The 14,114-nt window shown below is 38.3% G+C and overlaps 1 protein-coding gene across 2 annotated transcripts in view; it reads right to left on the bottom strand.

The window, feature by feature from the left end:
- Nucleotides 1–14,114, bottom strand: part of LOC132112733 (beta/gamma crystallin domain-containing protein 1-like) — a 40,542-nt gene that overhangs the window by 6,771 nt on the left and 19,657 nt on the right. The window contains exons 3-14 of one of the 2 annotated variants that reach the window (XM_059520373.1): nucleotides 11,780–12,987; nucleotides 7,761–10,630; nucleotides 6,490–7,646; nucleotides 5,285–5,323; nucleotides 4,964–5,082; nucleotides 4,695–4,869; nucleotides 4,378–4,517; nucleotides 2,725–2,851; nucleotides 2,582–2,617; nucleotides 1,147–1,322; nucleotides 834–960; nucleotides 502–647 (exon numbers count right to left, since the gene is read on the bottom strand). In XM_059520373.1, the coding sequence (XP_059376356.1) occupies nucleotides 502–647; nucleotides 834–960; nucleotides 1,147–1,322; nucleotides 2,582–2,617; nucleotides 2,725–2,851; nucleotides 4,378–4,517; nucleotides 4,695–4,869; nucleotides 4,964–5,082; nucleotides 5,285–5,323; nucleotides 6,490–7,646; nucleotides 7,761–10,630; nucleotides 11,780–12,987 (6,320 nt within the window). Of the gene's footprint in view, nucleotides 1–501; nucleotides 648–833; nucleotides 961–1,146; nucleotides 1,323–2,581; nucleotides 2,618–2,724; nucleotides 2,852–4,377; nucleotides 4,518–4,694; nucleotides 4,870–4,963; nucleotides 5,083–5,284; nucleotides 5,324–6,489; nucleotides 10,631–11,779; nucleotides 12,988–14,114 lie in introns of both variants that reach the window. The other variant, XM_059520372.1, reaches the window with a different exon arrangement.

The raw sequence follows: 14,114 nt of genomic DNA, 5'->3' as shown, positions 1-14,114 counted from the left end.
TGTTCTGTTTTCGGTGTTTCTTTGTCTGAATATGGCACTTATCACATGCTATGTGGTATCGGCTTTTGGTATCTGGGAATAACATACTTTCAATAAATTTAAATTTTTTAAATTACTTGTATCTGTTTATGTTATTATTACTTAATCAAAACAACCCAACTGCACTTTGATTGATATTACTCGAAATCCACAACAAAAAAATGTGATTTATGAAAATAAATAAAAATGGGAGTTACAGGTTTTTGCAAATGAACTCTTCATTTCCTAAAACCAATACTACTTCAAATATGGGTGGTGATTTTTGTACACTTAATGAGTTAAATAATGAGAGAATTATATTTTCTGTGTGAACTACTTCTGACTTTATCCCTGTAAGCAGCTGCACACAAGGGCTTATAAACATTTCACTGAGAGATTTACAGTTGTACCAAGGTCGAGGGTTGTGAAAAGAAAATGTGATGCCTGAAGGACATCACAGGGAGCTTAGGTGTTGACACTTACACGCCAGAGAGGACTTCAACCGATTGTGTCTTTATGCCAAAGCCAGTGGTTTCCATGCTGATGACAGGTTCCAGCAGGTCCACATTCAACCCTCTCTCGCTGAAATCCCGCTCACTGAACATTCTCACGTGAGGAGTCATGAAATCCTACAAAAGGGCACAAACCATTAACACCTTAAATCAGTTAACATCAGAAAAAAAGACAAAGACCACATCAAGTTTATTAATGCTTGTCTTCCCATCATGTCTTACTGTGAGGAGGTTATGCTGTAAACTGTTTATTTAATATTAATCTTGAAGTCTTTGATTCAGAAAAGGTCTCCGTATACATACTGCTAACAGTGGACGAATAGAGAGGAGCCTGTCTTCCAGTCCACCCCAGTCACTGAAGTCTGCATACTCTCCTTCCTCCAGAAGATACTGGCGACCCTCGAACCCTGGTGCAGAATATCCTACCCAGCTATAAATGAACAATAACAAAAATCACTGCTGGATCCAGCTAAAGGCAATAAAGCATCAAGAAATGAAGGTATGTGTGGCGCTACAGTAAATTGGTGACATATTGATGGTCTGGCTGCCTTTCCAGACCAAACCAAAAAAACTAAATCCAACAAAGTCAGCTGTACTGTCAAAAATTTTTACTCACAGACCACTCAGTATCTTCATTGAGCCCACAGAACTCAGTCTCTTTCTCCTGGTGCTGTCAGGACTCTCAGTCTCATCTTCTTCATTCTGCTCTTCCTCTCCTTCATCAAAGTTGTAAATGTCCTTTTCGATCTCTATGCACTCCCCTTGAAACATTGGTTTTTCAAAGAGTAGCACCTGAATTCACATAGAAAAAATATTTAGAATAAATGCCATGTATTCACATATATTTTATGAGACACACTGGAACTTTATTAAAATCTAGAATGTGAATAAATACTGAATGCAACACAGACCACCAGAAATTCATTTTTCATTAAGGGCCAACATTGATTTTGCTTTGATTTGTATAGTACATTTTCTACACTTTGTAACTACATTTCAATCATGACAACTTTCTGAACATTTTAGCATGGTGATGGATACGTCTTGGCGGAATAGATATGCTACGCTGCTGCTAAATTGCTGCTGCTTTTGGTTATTGCTGTAGTTGTAGATTATTGCTGCTGCAAGCAAGTACAGGAACTTGCTACTGCCAATGCATATGTTAATACGGTGTTATGAGTATTTAAGACATACTGCTACTGCACAAATAGCATATAAAATTACCCGTAGCAGATCTATACAGGTGGAGGGTTTCATTTAAATACAAGGCATTAAGCTCACTGGCTGCATATGCAGCATGAACCAATCAACTTGTGCCAAGTCGTTTAACTCTCAGAATATCATCAGTTAAGTTAACACCCTGTCAGCCAGCGCCATCTAGAGTTTCAAGACTGAACTATATATTATTAATTAATATAAATTTAAACAGCATACAATGAATATAAATCAAATAAAATGAATTAAAAAGTTAAAATGTATGAAATAAATACTTCAGTTAAATTCTCTTGAGAAAAAAAAACTGTGATGAAAAAGACGCTTCATTTCATACAACAAAATACATGAAATGTTAAGTGTTTGACTGGGGTGTGTTTATGTGTGCATAGTTTTGTGGGCAGAATATTCAGAATTCTGGGAATTCTTCCCCCAGTTTCTTTGAGCTTCAGGCCGAGTCAACTCAAGTCCTGTATACTGCGCTCAGAGCCCAGGAAGACATGAGTTCAGGAGAAGCCCTGTGAGGTTCACTTCACAGAAACTAAGCTGACTTCCCTGGTCCATCAAAGTCAGACACAATAACGCTGCTCTTTCATGGCTCAGAAATCAAAAGAACAAACACTAGCATGGGCTGAGCAAGCAAAGAACAAGAACCAACTCCCCCTCTGGGCATGTTTGATCTGGTCCAGACTACATGCACCAACAGGTACGCTGTACAGAATGTCTTTCGCCAAATAAATGTGCAAAATTAGTCTTTAGTTGTTGTGTTTTTCTCAGTGAGCTGAAGCACACCTTTTTGTACAATCAATGTTCAATGTGATTTAACATGTAAAGCTCACCTTAATTTCATTGGGATTTTCCACCTTAATTTGACCCTGTGAAGAGCAAAAAGAACAGTTGTATATGAACCTCTGTTCATACATTTTGTTGTAAGCCGGAATGAGATGGAATGAGTGTGTGAAAATGAGTGGTATGTAATTACCATTTTCAAGGGCCGCAGTGATCCGACAAAGGGGGCGGGAAAGCCCCAGTCCTGAGGGCAGGGATACACTCCTTCCTCCAAAACAGCCAAAAGACCCTGGAAACCTGGGTCACTAAAAACCATCCATCTACAAACACACAAACATAGTAAGACTACATCTAAAAGGATTTTTGAACCTGTTAAAGGACAACTTTCATTTTGTCATTTAAAAACATGCTTCTTGAAGTTTTGGCAAAGAACAAACATGCCAAGGCAGAAAAAAAAACATTTAGAAAATTCCATCTCACTCCAACAAGCAAGAAGAAGAAAACAACATTCCAATAGACACACAGTCTCTTTCTCTCACAGTCTCTCAACTCCAATCATAGGTCACATGATTTAACCTCAAAACTTTCCACTTGATCATGCAATGAGGACAAACATGACGCTTGTGTCCTTCATATCTCATTTTAGCTCTGAGTTTTGCTCCCATGCACTACTGATCATAAGTTAGGGATCAGTAAGATTTTTCTAAAGTGACAGTAAAGACATTTATAATGTTTCAAAAACACATGGATTTCTTTTGAATTTTCCATTCATTAAAAATCTGAGGAAAAATGTTACACAGCATCAAGTAATGTAATAAGTAATGTTTCCTAAACATTTAACATGAACAATTAGCATATTAGGATTATTATTGGAGGACCATGTGAATGAAGACTGGAGTAACGGCTACTGTATTAAAACAGAAATCAGTTATTTTAAGTAAGGGATAATGTACATCCAGTTCTCTCAGAATAAACCCTGACAGGGTGTTCAGGACCCCGACATGAAGCTTGCCACATAAGTAAATAATTAGAAATGAAATATTGATTTGAGTTGAAATATGTGAACGCAAAGCTTCCATGAACACAGCAGTTGCAAGCAAGCAGCAAGTTCAAACTAGAGGGACATTTAAGGGAAACAGTGCAGTCAAACCACTTATTACACAACATTTCACCACATAAATAATTAAGGCAATAAAAGATTTAAGTTGAAAATGTTTTAAAATCTTATCAGTTTGTTAGTTATCTTATAATCCATTACAGCGTACAAAACAATCGTGGCAAAATGGCAGCAACTGCATTTGTATGAAACGAGAGAGCAAGTCCGTGTACCAGGATGGCATAAACAATTGTACACCATTTTTAATCAAGTTTTACTATTTAATTAGCTGAAGAAACGCAAAGCTTCCGCCAAGAAAAACTGTTCCTAGCAAGAGTACAGCGCCGACTTCAGTTACCCGATTGAGCCTGTATTATCAGCTTTTACCGGTTGTTATCGAGGGATAACATACCTCGTAATGTCGCGACTGACCAATCAGAATCAAGTATTCCATAGTACCCTGTATTAAAGTGTAATAATATTTCACAGTATAACTATTTTTTGTATAACTATAAATGCAGCCTTTGGGAGCACAAGAGAATGCTTTGATAAAAATGTATACAATTTTACCCCAAACTTTAGTATTGTATATAGTAATGTAATTTTTTAATCTCTGGGTCAAAAAATCATCATCAAGTTGAGAAATTTCAAATAACTTAACATATTATGTTACACAACCAAGTTTTTACTTCACTTCACTTCACTGTCAGATCCCATATTGGGCGTAAGTATTCATGTAAGTTCACTTACACTCCACTGTGAACCTTAATGGACCCAGTATTCTGAGGAATACCAAATGAACAGGTCTCTATGGTGTCATCACAGTATGAAGACATTCGGCCCATACCATTCAGCTCTGTGAACAGGTCGATTTTTGGTGTGCTGTAGTCCTGAGAGAAAAATACTAGAGCAAGTTATCAAAGAACAAAGCATACATGCTAGCGGTTCAATGGTAATGCATTTTATTGATTTATTTTGTATTTAAGAGATTCTTTGGGTAATTTGACTCAATGATCAGAGTACTGAGGTCAAGCGTTGATCTATGTCACTCATGATTTTTGACTCACCCTTAATGCAAGCCTAATGGAGCCTATAACCATGGGTGTGGTTGGGAGTGGCAGACCGTTGGGCCCCAGTTCCCCACTGGGCTCTGTCTCCGCCCACTCATTTGTTACCTCTGCTGGCCCCTCCTCCAGAGCGATGGACCGTCCCTGGAAACCTGGCTTTTCATAAAGCAGCCAGCTAACAGGACAAGACAAACATTAACATTAGTAACCTTGCACATAAAAAATGTCATAGGATTTGTCACATGATGATTTGAAGTGACTGTTCTTACCATCCTCTAACGACCTTTATGGAAATGAGTGGAGAGAGGTTTATGGAGGTGGCATCCTCAATGTCTCTGAACACCTCATATGCCTCTCCTCCGAAATGATGTTGTTGGTATATCACAATCTGCAAGCAATAATATTGAAACACTCTCCATAAATGTGTTAAACTTTTTTCCTTTCTTATTTGAAGCACTGTAAAAGTGGATAATGAACTGGAAAGTAACAGTAAACTGGCTGTACTAAAATTCATACTAAATAACTGTATAGTAAATTACTATAAATTATGATCAATTTTGCATAGAATGTTATCTTCAGATTTGTAATACCTTTCCAGGACGTCTGTGGAAGCCTCGGACACCTGGTGTCTGGAAATCAAAAACTCAAGTTAATATTCAAACATTATTTTCATTATAAACTTTTTAACATGAACATTGATAACATTTTCTAAACTACTTTAAGACACTGACTGGACCTTTGATTCAAATACAACACAGCTCACCATGGTACTATGATCAGTGGTACCTATAAAAACAAACTTGAAGCCTACAGGGCTTAACATTCCTCTTGTGTCTTAAAGACAAGACTGACAAAATTTTCACTGATAAAGGAACAGGCAGGTACAGACAACATAAGCAGTTTCAAAGGTGAAGCAAGCCTGCCCTACAGCCCTGTGAAAAAATAACTATAAAGGCTTTTGTGCACTTTAAGCATTGCAAAGCACATGCTGTTCATTATACTACCATTATATAATGAAAATAATAAATAAATAAGGTTTGTAGGTGTAAGGTAAAGCTACAAAGGTAAAGGTACAAAGGTGTCAAAATCTAGCAAAAACATACTTAAGTGAAAAGTGTAATTAAAATAAAAAGTAAAAACATATGTTCAAAGAATCTGTAATTTAGTGGAACATAAAATAACTCATGACCAGAATGACTACATTTGATAGCCAAAAGGTGGTTTACAGTTCACTGGAATGTGATCTGATCTGATCTAATCTCAGAAAGACAGACAGAAACATTTTTATTAAGATGACAGATATATGTCACAATGAAGTACAGGTATGTATTCTGTACTTTGAAGGTCTATTTTCCTTAAAAATTGGTAATTGAGTGAATGTAAGCTTTGAAAACTAATACTTGTACTTTAAGCCAATTACCTAAAACAAACAAAAAAAATTATATAAATAAATACTAATTTTGGGGCTTTATTACTTTCATTACTCATATAAGATTTCATGAAACAATAGACATTTGGTATTATAGGGGACATTGAATACTCGTTTTCCAAAAGTTGGCATGATTCTTTAGTGTCTTCATGAAATGTCTGCAAAATCCTTGACGCCGTACTGCTCAGAAAATCATAATGGCTCGATGATTGAAACTGTTTAGGTTATTTGGAGATTAAAAAAAAAGGAGTGAATGAATTTTTATCATTGTAGAGTGGTCCTATCCACACACTGAAAAGACAATTATATTCTCTATGTAAAAGTAAATTTTGCATCTGATGTCCATTTTAACCATATCTTTCTTACCTCTGAGTATGTTGGTGAAAGACTGGTGGATGTGGGCAGTGGAATCTGCTGAGTGATGTTGGATGGAGATGTTAATCCTGATATGCCTTGCAGTCCCATGCTTGAGTTAAATTTATTGGAAGTGAGATTCAAATCCAATGCAGGGACAGAGCCAGTGTCAGGCCTTTGCTGGCTCATGGTGTTTGCGTCTTTCCCTTTATTCATGTACTTCTCCAACAAGTCAGGCAGCTTGACTTCTGAGAAACTTGGAAGAGCTGGAGGTGTGGAAGGGCTCTTTACTGAATCACCAGGTCCTGCCTTTATACTGCCAGAATCTGGCAAATCACCAAGCCCCTCTTTTACAGAGGTGACAGCATGGGACAGCAGTATGTCCTTTCGATCTCCTGAGGTTGGCAATGCCTCTGGGGGTGGTGTTATGGGTGAACGAATGCCATCAATGAGAGAGCTTGGTTCAGTTCGGGCTTTTCTTGCCGTGTTTGGGGATTTCACAAGGTTTGAGATGATTGACATTCTTTCCAATCTTGAGGACACTTTTCCAGAGCCCTCAGTGTTCTGTTTTTCTCCAACAGTTTTCTCGTCAGTGACTGTGAACTTTTTAGCTTGGGCTTGTTCCCGTCTAGAGGAGAGACCTTTATAAAGAAGGCTGTCCTCAGAACGTTTGGGCAGTGGGTTGGTTTTTGCCTCTACATTTTTCTTCTTGATCATCATGGCTGGAGAGGGGTCTTTAGGTCCTGCAGCTTTTCTTGTCCCAAACTGGAACTGTTCTGGGTCAAATATCTTCTCAAAGTGGTCTTCTTTAATGGCAGGCATGGCAAAAGGAGGTGACGGCATTTTGTTCTGCCCATGTTTTCTTGGTGGCAAAGAGAAAGGGGAGCAGTTCTCCTTGATGTTACGAATGAAATCATCAAAGTCATCCGAAGTGTCAAGCTGATTGTCATCACTTGCAGAACAATCCAAGCGTCTCTCTGTTTTCTTCTTCTCAAAACTTCGGTCCACGTCTAACCAACTAGATGGTGCTTTGCTATTTTGCGAGAGGCTTTTGGGGTCCAAAGGAAGATTCTGAGAAATAAACTGATGAACACTTTGGTCAGTTGACGGTTTCAGCTTTTGCAAGTTAGTAGTTGTTATTTTATCATGAGGCTTTGTAAGATCCTTGACTTTCAGGTTGGACTCTGTATTTTTAATTTGGACTTCACTCTTTCTGTCCACTTTGGAAGTCAGTTTATCTGTTATTTTAATTGATGTAGGTTGCTGATCTAAAGTCTGATCACCTTTTCGAATGGGTTTAGAAGCAGCCTCTTGAGCTGTGATCACCGTTACTTGTGTCTTATCAACTTGCTTCAATTTATTTAGTTCATTCTGTTTGACACACTCTGGGTTTGTTTTATGTGAGTCTCCAGACTGAACCAGTTGCTTCCCTAATACTTTGTGTTTGCCACTTTCTTCTTCACTTTTAATCTTTTCATCTAGTTTTGTAGTTGGTTTTGATTGTTTTAAATCTGAATTCATAGCATTTTCCACAATGAGCTTTTTGGTCTCAGTCTTCTGGGTTGTTTCAGAGGAGTCCTCTGAAATTACTTGACTGAATTGTTCCTGACAAGAGCGAGACGTCTCTTTATCTTGACCACTCAGATTACAGGTTGTCTCAAACCCAACATGGGACTTCTCTTTAACAACATCTGGCAGCTCATTAGAAGCATGTTGCACAAGTGATTCTGTTGAAACTGGTACATCTGTCACTGTCTTTTGTTTTTCTAAGTGTGAATCACTCTTTTCTGAAAGCAACACATCCAGGTTCAATTTGGTGTCAGTATCCCCTGATATTTCATCCTTCGTTTCAAAAGAGGCTTTTGATTGTTTGGCTGTCTTAGGAATTTCAGAAATTTCATCTGCCTTAGATAGGGGGCACATCGCTTTCTTGTCTGGGTGAACATCTGACTGCTTATTAGGCGTAATTTGGACATGTGACTCTGGTATATTTGATTCAGTCTGTGGTTTTATGGACTGCAAATTTTGGTTTTCTGAAAGCGACACATCTAATTTGACCATGTTTTCAGCAGCACCAAATTTTTCACCCTCCATTTCTGAAGAGACTTTTGATAGTTTACCAATATTTTGAGTGCTAAGATCACTGGTTCTGTATTGGTCCGTCACAGGTATTGAAGAAATTTCATTTTCCATGAAAAGGCCACATTTCTCTTTCTTGAATCCAGTAAGCGGCTTTTCTTTGACTGACTTCTTATTTGGTACATCTTGGACATGTAGGATTGGTGAAACTGATGGATCTGACTCTGTCTGCTTTTCTGAGTTCAAATCTCTCTTTTCTGAAGACACTTTCAGTGTGACTTTCTCAGCAGCACCAGATTTCTCACCATTTGTCACCATCTCAGCCGTCTTGGATGCTGTAGAAATTTCAACTGGCTTAGTAATATCTGGCTGTTTATCTGATGCAACTTGTGCATGTGGGTCTGATGAAACTGATAGATTTGATTCTGTCAGTCGACTGTTTTGTAAATCATTGTTTTCTAAAAGTGGCACATCTGGAGTGACTTTGGTCTCTGCAGCAACACAATTTTCACTTTCAGAAATGGCTTTTGTTTGCTTGAAAATATCTTCTTCTTTGTCAGATTTCAAAGCAGCTGTGGGTGTGACAGACAAATTTGTTGTTTTCTCATCTTTGTCTGTTTTTGAATCTGAAGCTGCAGCTGGCTCTGCCTTCCTAAAATCTTTCTTGGGTTTGAGTTTAGTGGAACTTTTGAGACGTAACTGTAAATCATCCACCTCCTTAACAGGACTTTTCAATTTGAGCTCTGGCGATACCCTGTCCACAGCATTCCCAGTGGCTTGATCACATTTGGAAGGTTTGCCATCAGCAACAGGACCGTTAACCGGTGATGACTCATTTCTCTCTGACTTGGTAAGTGGCAGTGAGGCTGGTTCATGTGACTCACTCTCTCCGTGGGCAACCCCTCTATCTGAGGGCTGTTTCTGAAGGCTCAATGACGTCATTCGAGGTATCTTCCTTCCTGTTGGTGACACATCAGTCATGAATTTCTTTGGACTCTTTGGCCCGCTCAGCTGGGTTTCATTCACTTGCTTCTCCTTTTCAATATTCTTATCTGACGTGTCTGTGCCAGGTGCTGAGGAAGAAAGTTTTGTCTCACTTTTGTTGCTAGTGTCACCTGATTTGAATTTACTCTTTGAATAGGAAAAACTACTTTTTGATGTTGGACTTCTGTCAGTGGCAGCTGTCGGTTGTGTTTTTGACTTTTGGATATCTTTAAATGTTTTGAATTCAGTGTTAGGTTTTGTTGAACCAGAATTCTCCAATGAAGATGGGGAAGATGGGGATTTATCCATAGACAGGGAATGTTTTAGTTCTTTACTTCTTTCTCTTTTAGTCTTTGAAAGATTGACCTGTTCTTTAGTGGGTTGTGAAGTTTTTGTCGTTGGTGAGGCATCCAGAACATCCTTCTCTTCCGATCTCTTAGTCAGTGATATTTTCCGCTCTGGACTTATTGATGTTTCTTCATTCTGACATTTGGTGGACATCTGTCTTTCAGCTTCTGTAGAAACACTATACACTGTAACAACCTCCACCACTTTCTTTGGTTTTGTTTGAACCTCTGGTGTGGCTTTCTTGGGAATTCCGGTCTTGATTTCATTTGGTTTATTAAGTGTAACAGACTGGTCCTTTTCTGTTGGTGATTTAATCTCTTTTCGATCTGTCTGCTTCTGCGAAATCCTCCGTACTGAAGGCACTTCTATCTTTGATGCCTCAGAGAGGCTTTTAATGCGAGACATTACAGCTTTTGTTTTAGGAGCAACTTGTGGTGGAGGGCTCTTTACTTTAATTCCCCCATTTGGTCCACTGGTAGCTCTGTCTGTATGTCTGGATGGCACAGATGAGTTTTGATGACTACTCATCACAGTGTTCAGTGTTATTTTATTAATTGGCATGTCTGGGAAATCCAATTCCTCCCCAAAGTCTGTAGCGTCTTTGTTTTCTGATGAATGTTCAGAAGGGCGATCTACATCCTCATCAAGAGGCTGCTCTTGGACAAAAACAGCACAATCTCCTACTGACTCGTTTGTCTGTCGGTTAGGCTGCTTGACATTTACACTTTTGGGGTTTGGTAATCTGTGAAAAGACATAAAAGCAATGTTAAGAGACAAGGAGGATCCATGCATTCATATGCTTTCAGCATGCATCACATTAATGAGAAATAATTAGAATTCTTCAAGCGTGTAAAAACACACAACACCCCATATGCAAACCATCCCATAAATGCATATTTCCTGTTGAAGAGCTCAAATTATTTCAGTTCACTTCTTGTGAACTTGTTTGACCGCATTTCTAATCTTGACATCATCACTGTCCAAGACTTAAACTGCTTAAACTTTTAACCATGACATATCAATTAATTTGTGTAGACTTTTTCTATTACTCAGCTAAAAAGGTCTGATTAATCACACGTGAACTTGCACAGAGTTATTCAGGTAAATTCATTCTGTGCTAAGTAAAGATCAAATCATACAAAAGGAAATAACACAATTATAGAATCTGCTATAGAAACTGAAGTGATTACTTAATTTCCACTGTACAGGTGGTAATTAACTTTAAGCAGCTGTACATGATGATATGATGATGAACAAGATAATAAAATCATATTACACTGAGACAGCAGTTTTTCAACAATAAGCAACCCTCATTAATGGTTAGTTTTATTCTTTCACGTATCATGGTTTCCACAAAAATATTAAGCTGCCCAACCATTTTCAACATGTATATATTTTTAATTAATATTTATTTATTAACTTGAGCACCAAATCAGACTATCAGAATGTTTTCTAAAGGATCATGTGACCCTAAAGACTGGATTCTGAATGGCTGCTGAACATTCAGCTTTGCCATCACAGGAATAAATTACATTTTGAAATGTATTTAAACACAATAACAATTATTTTATATTGTTCAAATATTTCACAATTTTACTGTTTTTACTGTATTTTTTGATTAAATAAACACAGGTTTATTGAGAATAACTGACTTCTTTCAAAAACATTTTTAAAATCTTACCGACTCCAATCCTTTGAACAATATACGATATATAGAACAGAAACCTTAATCTATGGAAAGATCTTAAGAGTCACTTTTCGTCTCATACTCAAAATCATGGGAACCCAAGTATCATATTGCACATAGTAATCTGCACTGTATAGACTGAACAAAGGCCTCGCTGCTCAGTAACCCAACACAGACAGACAAACACAACACAGGATTACTTACATTTTCACCTTAACCTGCTGTACATTCTGGGTTTTATCCAAATCAGTCTCACTTTGAGTCTCTGTGTCTGCTTGTTCTTCCCCGTCTAGGCTTGATTGTGAACCAACAAACACTCTTTTAGCAAAGACTCTGTCACTCTTCGACAGTTTCAAGCTTCTGCGTTTCTCTTCATTGCTCTCGGCATGCAGGCGTTTAGGAACAAGGCTGTCTGGAGTTTCCTCCTCTGGAGGGTCAGTCCTGTCTTTTGGAGCATGTAAGATGAAGATGGCTTGCTCTGCAGCTTGAGAAGGAGCAGGAGTGCTGCTAGGAGCTGCGCTGAGGTAAGAATAACTCTCTACTGGGCTGGCCGGAGCAGGTTCTGTAGAAGAGAGGGAGTCAGTAATTGAGCTCTCACTCTCCTCCTCTGTCAGGTGAGTTTCCGCCCACACGGCTCTGTGTACTTGACCAGGTGAGGCAGAGGATTGCACTGACCTCTCCTCTGCCTCAGGAGAAGTGGTGTTCGTTGGGGCAAGAAGCTCATTATTGCTTTCTTGATTATTTATTTTACGTGATTTTCGTTTGCCGTTGTTTTTCTTCCCCATGCTTTCTGTTTCTGTCGGTTCTCCAGGCTGAATATCAGAGGATGATGAGTTTCTGGACTGTGATCCCAGAGTCACCCCAACCAACGCTGTGTAATTCCCACTGCCTGTGATAGTGGTTTTCAAAACTGTCTTTTTACTCTCTGTCCCGCTTGAGACCGTGGGAGACTTTGGCGTGTCAGGGGTATGTATAGGGGCGTCTGCACATTTCTTTATTGTTAGATCTGTTGTCTCTTCCAGGTACACCTTGAGCTTCCTGTTCACCTCTTTCACCAGATTCTCTGTCTTCTTGTCGCTGGAGGTTTCAACCTTGCTCACCTTGAACACTTCCACCTCTTTTACGCTTCCTCGTCCGCTGCTGCCGCTTTCAGCAAAAGGCAGGTCTCCTCCATCTGCAACATTGGAGGCTACGCTACACACACTGGGACTTCTATTCTCCGGCCCAAACACAGAGTCGTCGATCTCTTTGTGTTGAGTCTGTCTCAGTTCCTTGGATTCTGAGGACCTGGGTGGGCTGTTTGCCTCCGGTGACAAATTTTCATCCCTGTCATCTGATGTGGTTCTGCTTTTTTTCTTCCGGTTGAAAAAGCTTCCAATGCGGTTAAAAACTCCACTCTTCTCCTCAGAACTCTGCAACAAAAAGAAAAAGAAAACAGGTAAGAAGACCTAAATAAATACAGATATCAATTATAAAACTCTTATTAAACTTGAGCACTTGTGGTTGTGTTGAAGGGGTTAAGTTTAGCTTTTCATTTTAGTTCCACTGGCTAAATTATGATAAGATTTTTGGTAAAATATCTTCAGATGACAATACACAAAAAATGATAGTTCAGTGTATTTCTATATTTCAGTCATCTTATGACATTAACTGATTTACTATTTACTCTTTCAGAGGATGTAAAGAGTCATTGCATTACTTGTATTTCCAACATATTCTCTTGCATTCTTGCTTCCGTTAATTCAGATTTGTTATTGGATGATCTTTATTTACCAATAGAAAACCAAAGTATCTATGGTAACTGATGTTTATTTCCCCCACGTGTAAACAGAACTTCCTGCATGACTCAATCTAGACCGCACAGCTACCTTACTGTTTCATGTTAAGTTATACATGATTACATTTAATAAGATTACAATTTGCATAACCTTAGTTATAGCATTAAGGTATTCAACATAAGATAATGACACATTTATTCAAGAAGTTATGTAAAATATCCCAGGACAACTTGAGACAAGTCCTAAAACATCCTTTTTAAAGACAATTCATGGATTTCAAAATCTTAAAGTGAGACCAACCCGGATTTGGCGAGCACTCAAGAGAACTAATGATGTACAAGAACATAGTCGACTAGAGAACAAGAGGAAGCACTTCTTAAATCTTCCAGATTAATGTTATTCAAGTCAGCACAGAACCCTAATCAGACATTATATAGCTTTCAGATTCATAACGGTACAACTGAAACTATCCCTCTTACATCTTGATAATATTATATCCAACAAAATGTGATAACTTGGTAGTACCACTGCATCAGTCATTTTTAAGTGACAATGAAAATTCTAAATATTCTATTTAACATCTATTTTAAAACAAACTTAACAAAATATAACGGCTGAAAAAAAGTGAGTACTGAAATACATTGTTTAGTCATTTTTACTAGTAAAATGTAAGGGAGCATCTGACCCATCTATCGGATACATAAACATAAGTATTAGCAGCGCCACGTTGACAGGAACATAAATTCCATACTCCCGCGGCA

Source organism: Carassius carassius, chromosome 32 (genome assembly GCF_963082965.1).
Source record: "Carassius carassius chromosome 32, fCarCar2.1, whole genome shotgun sequence".
NCBI classification, from domain to species: Eukaryota; Metazoa; Chordata; class Actinopteri; order Cypriniformes; family Cyprinidae; genus Carassius; species Carassius carassius.
The sequence above is the reverse complement of the archived record's forward strand: the minus strand, read 5'-3'. Positions and strand labels throughout refer to the sequence as shown.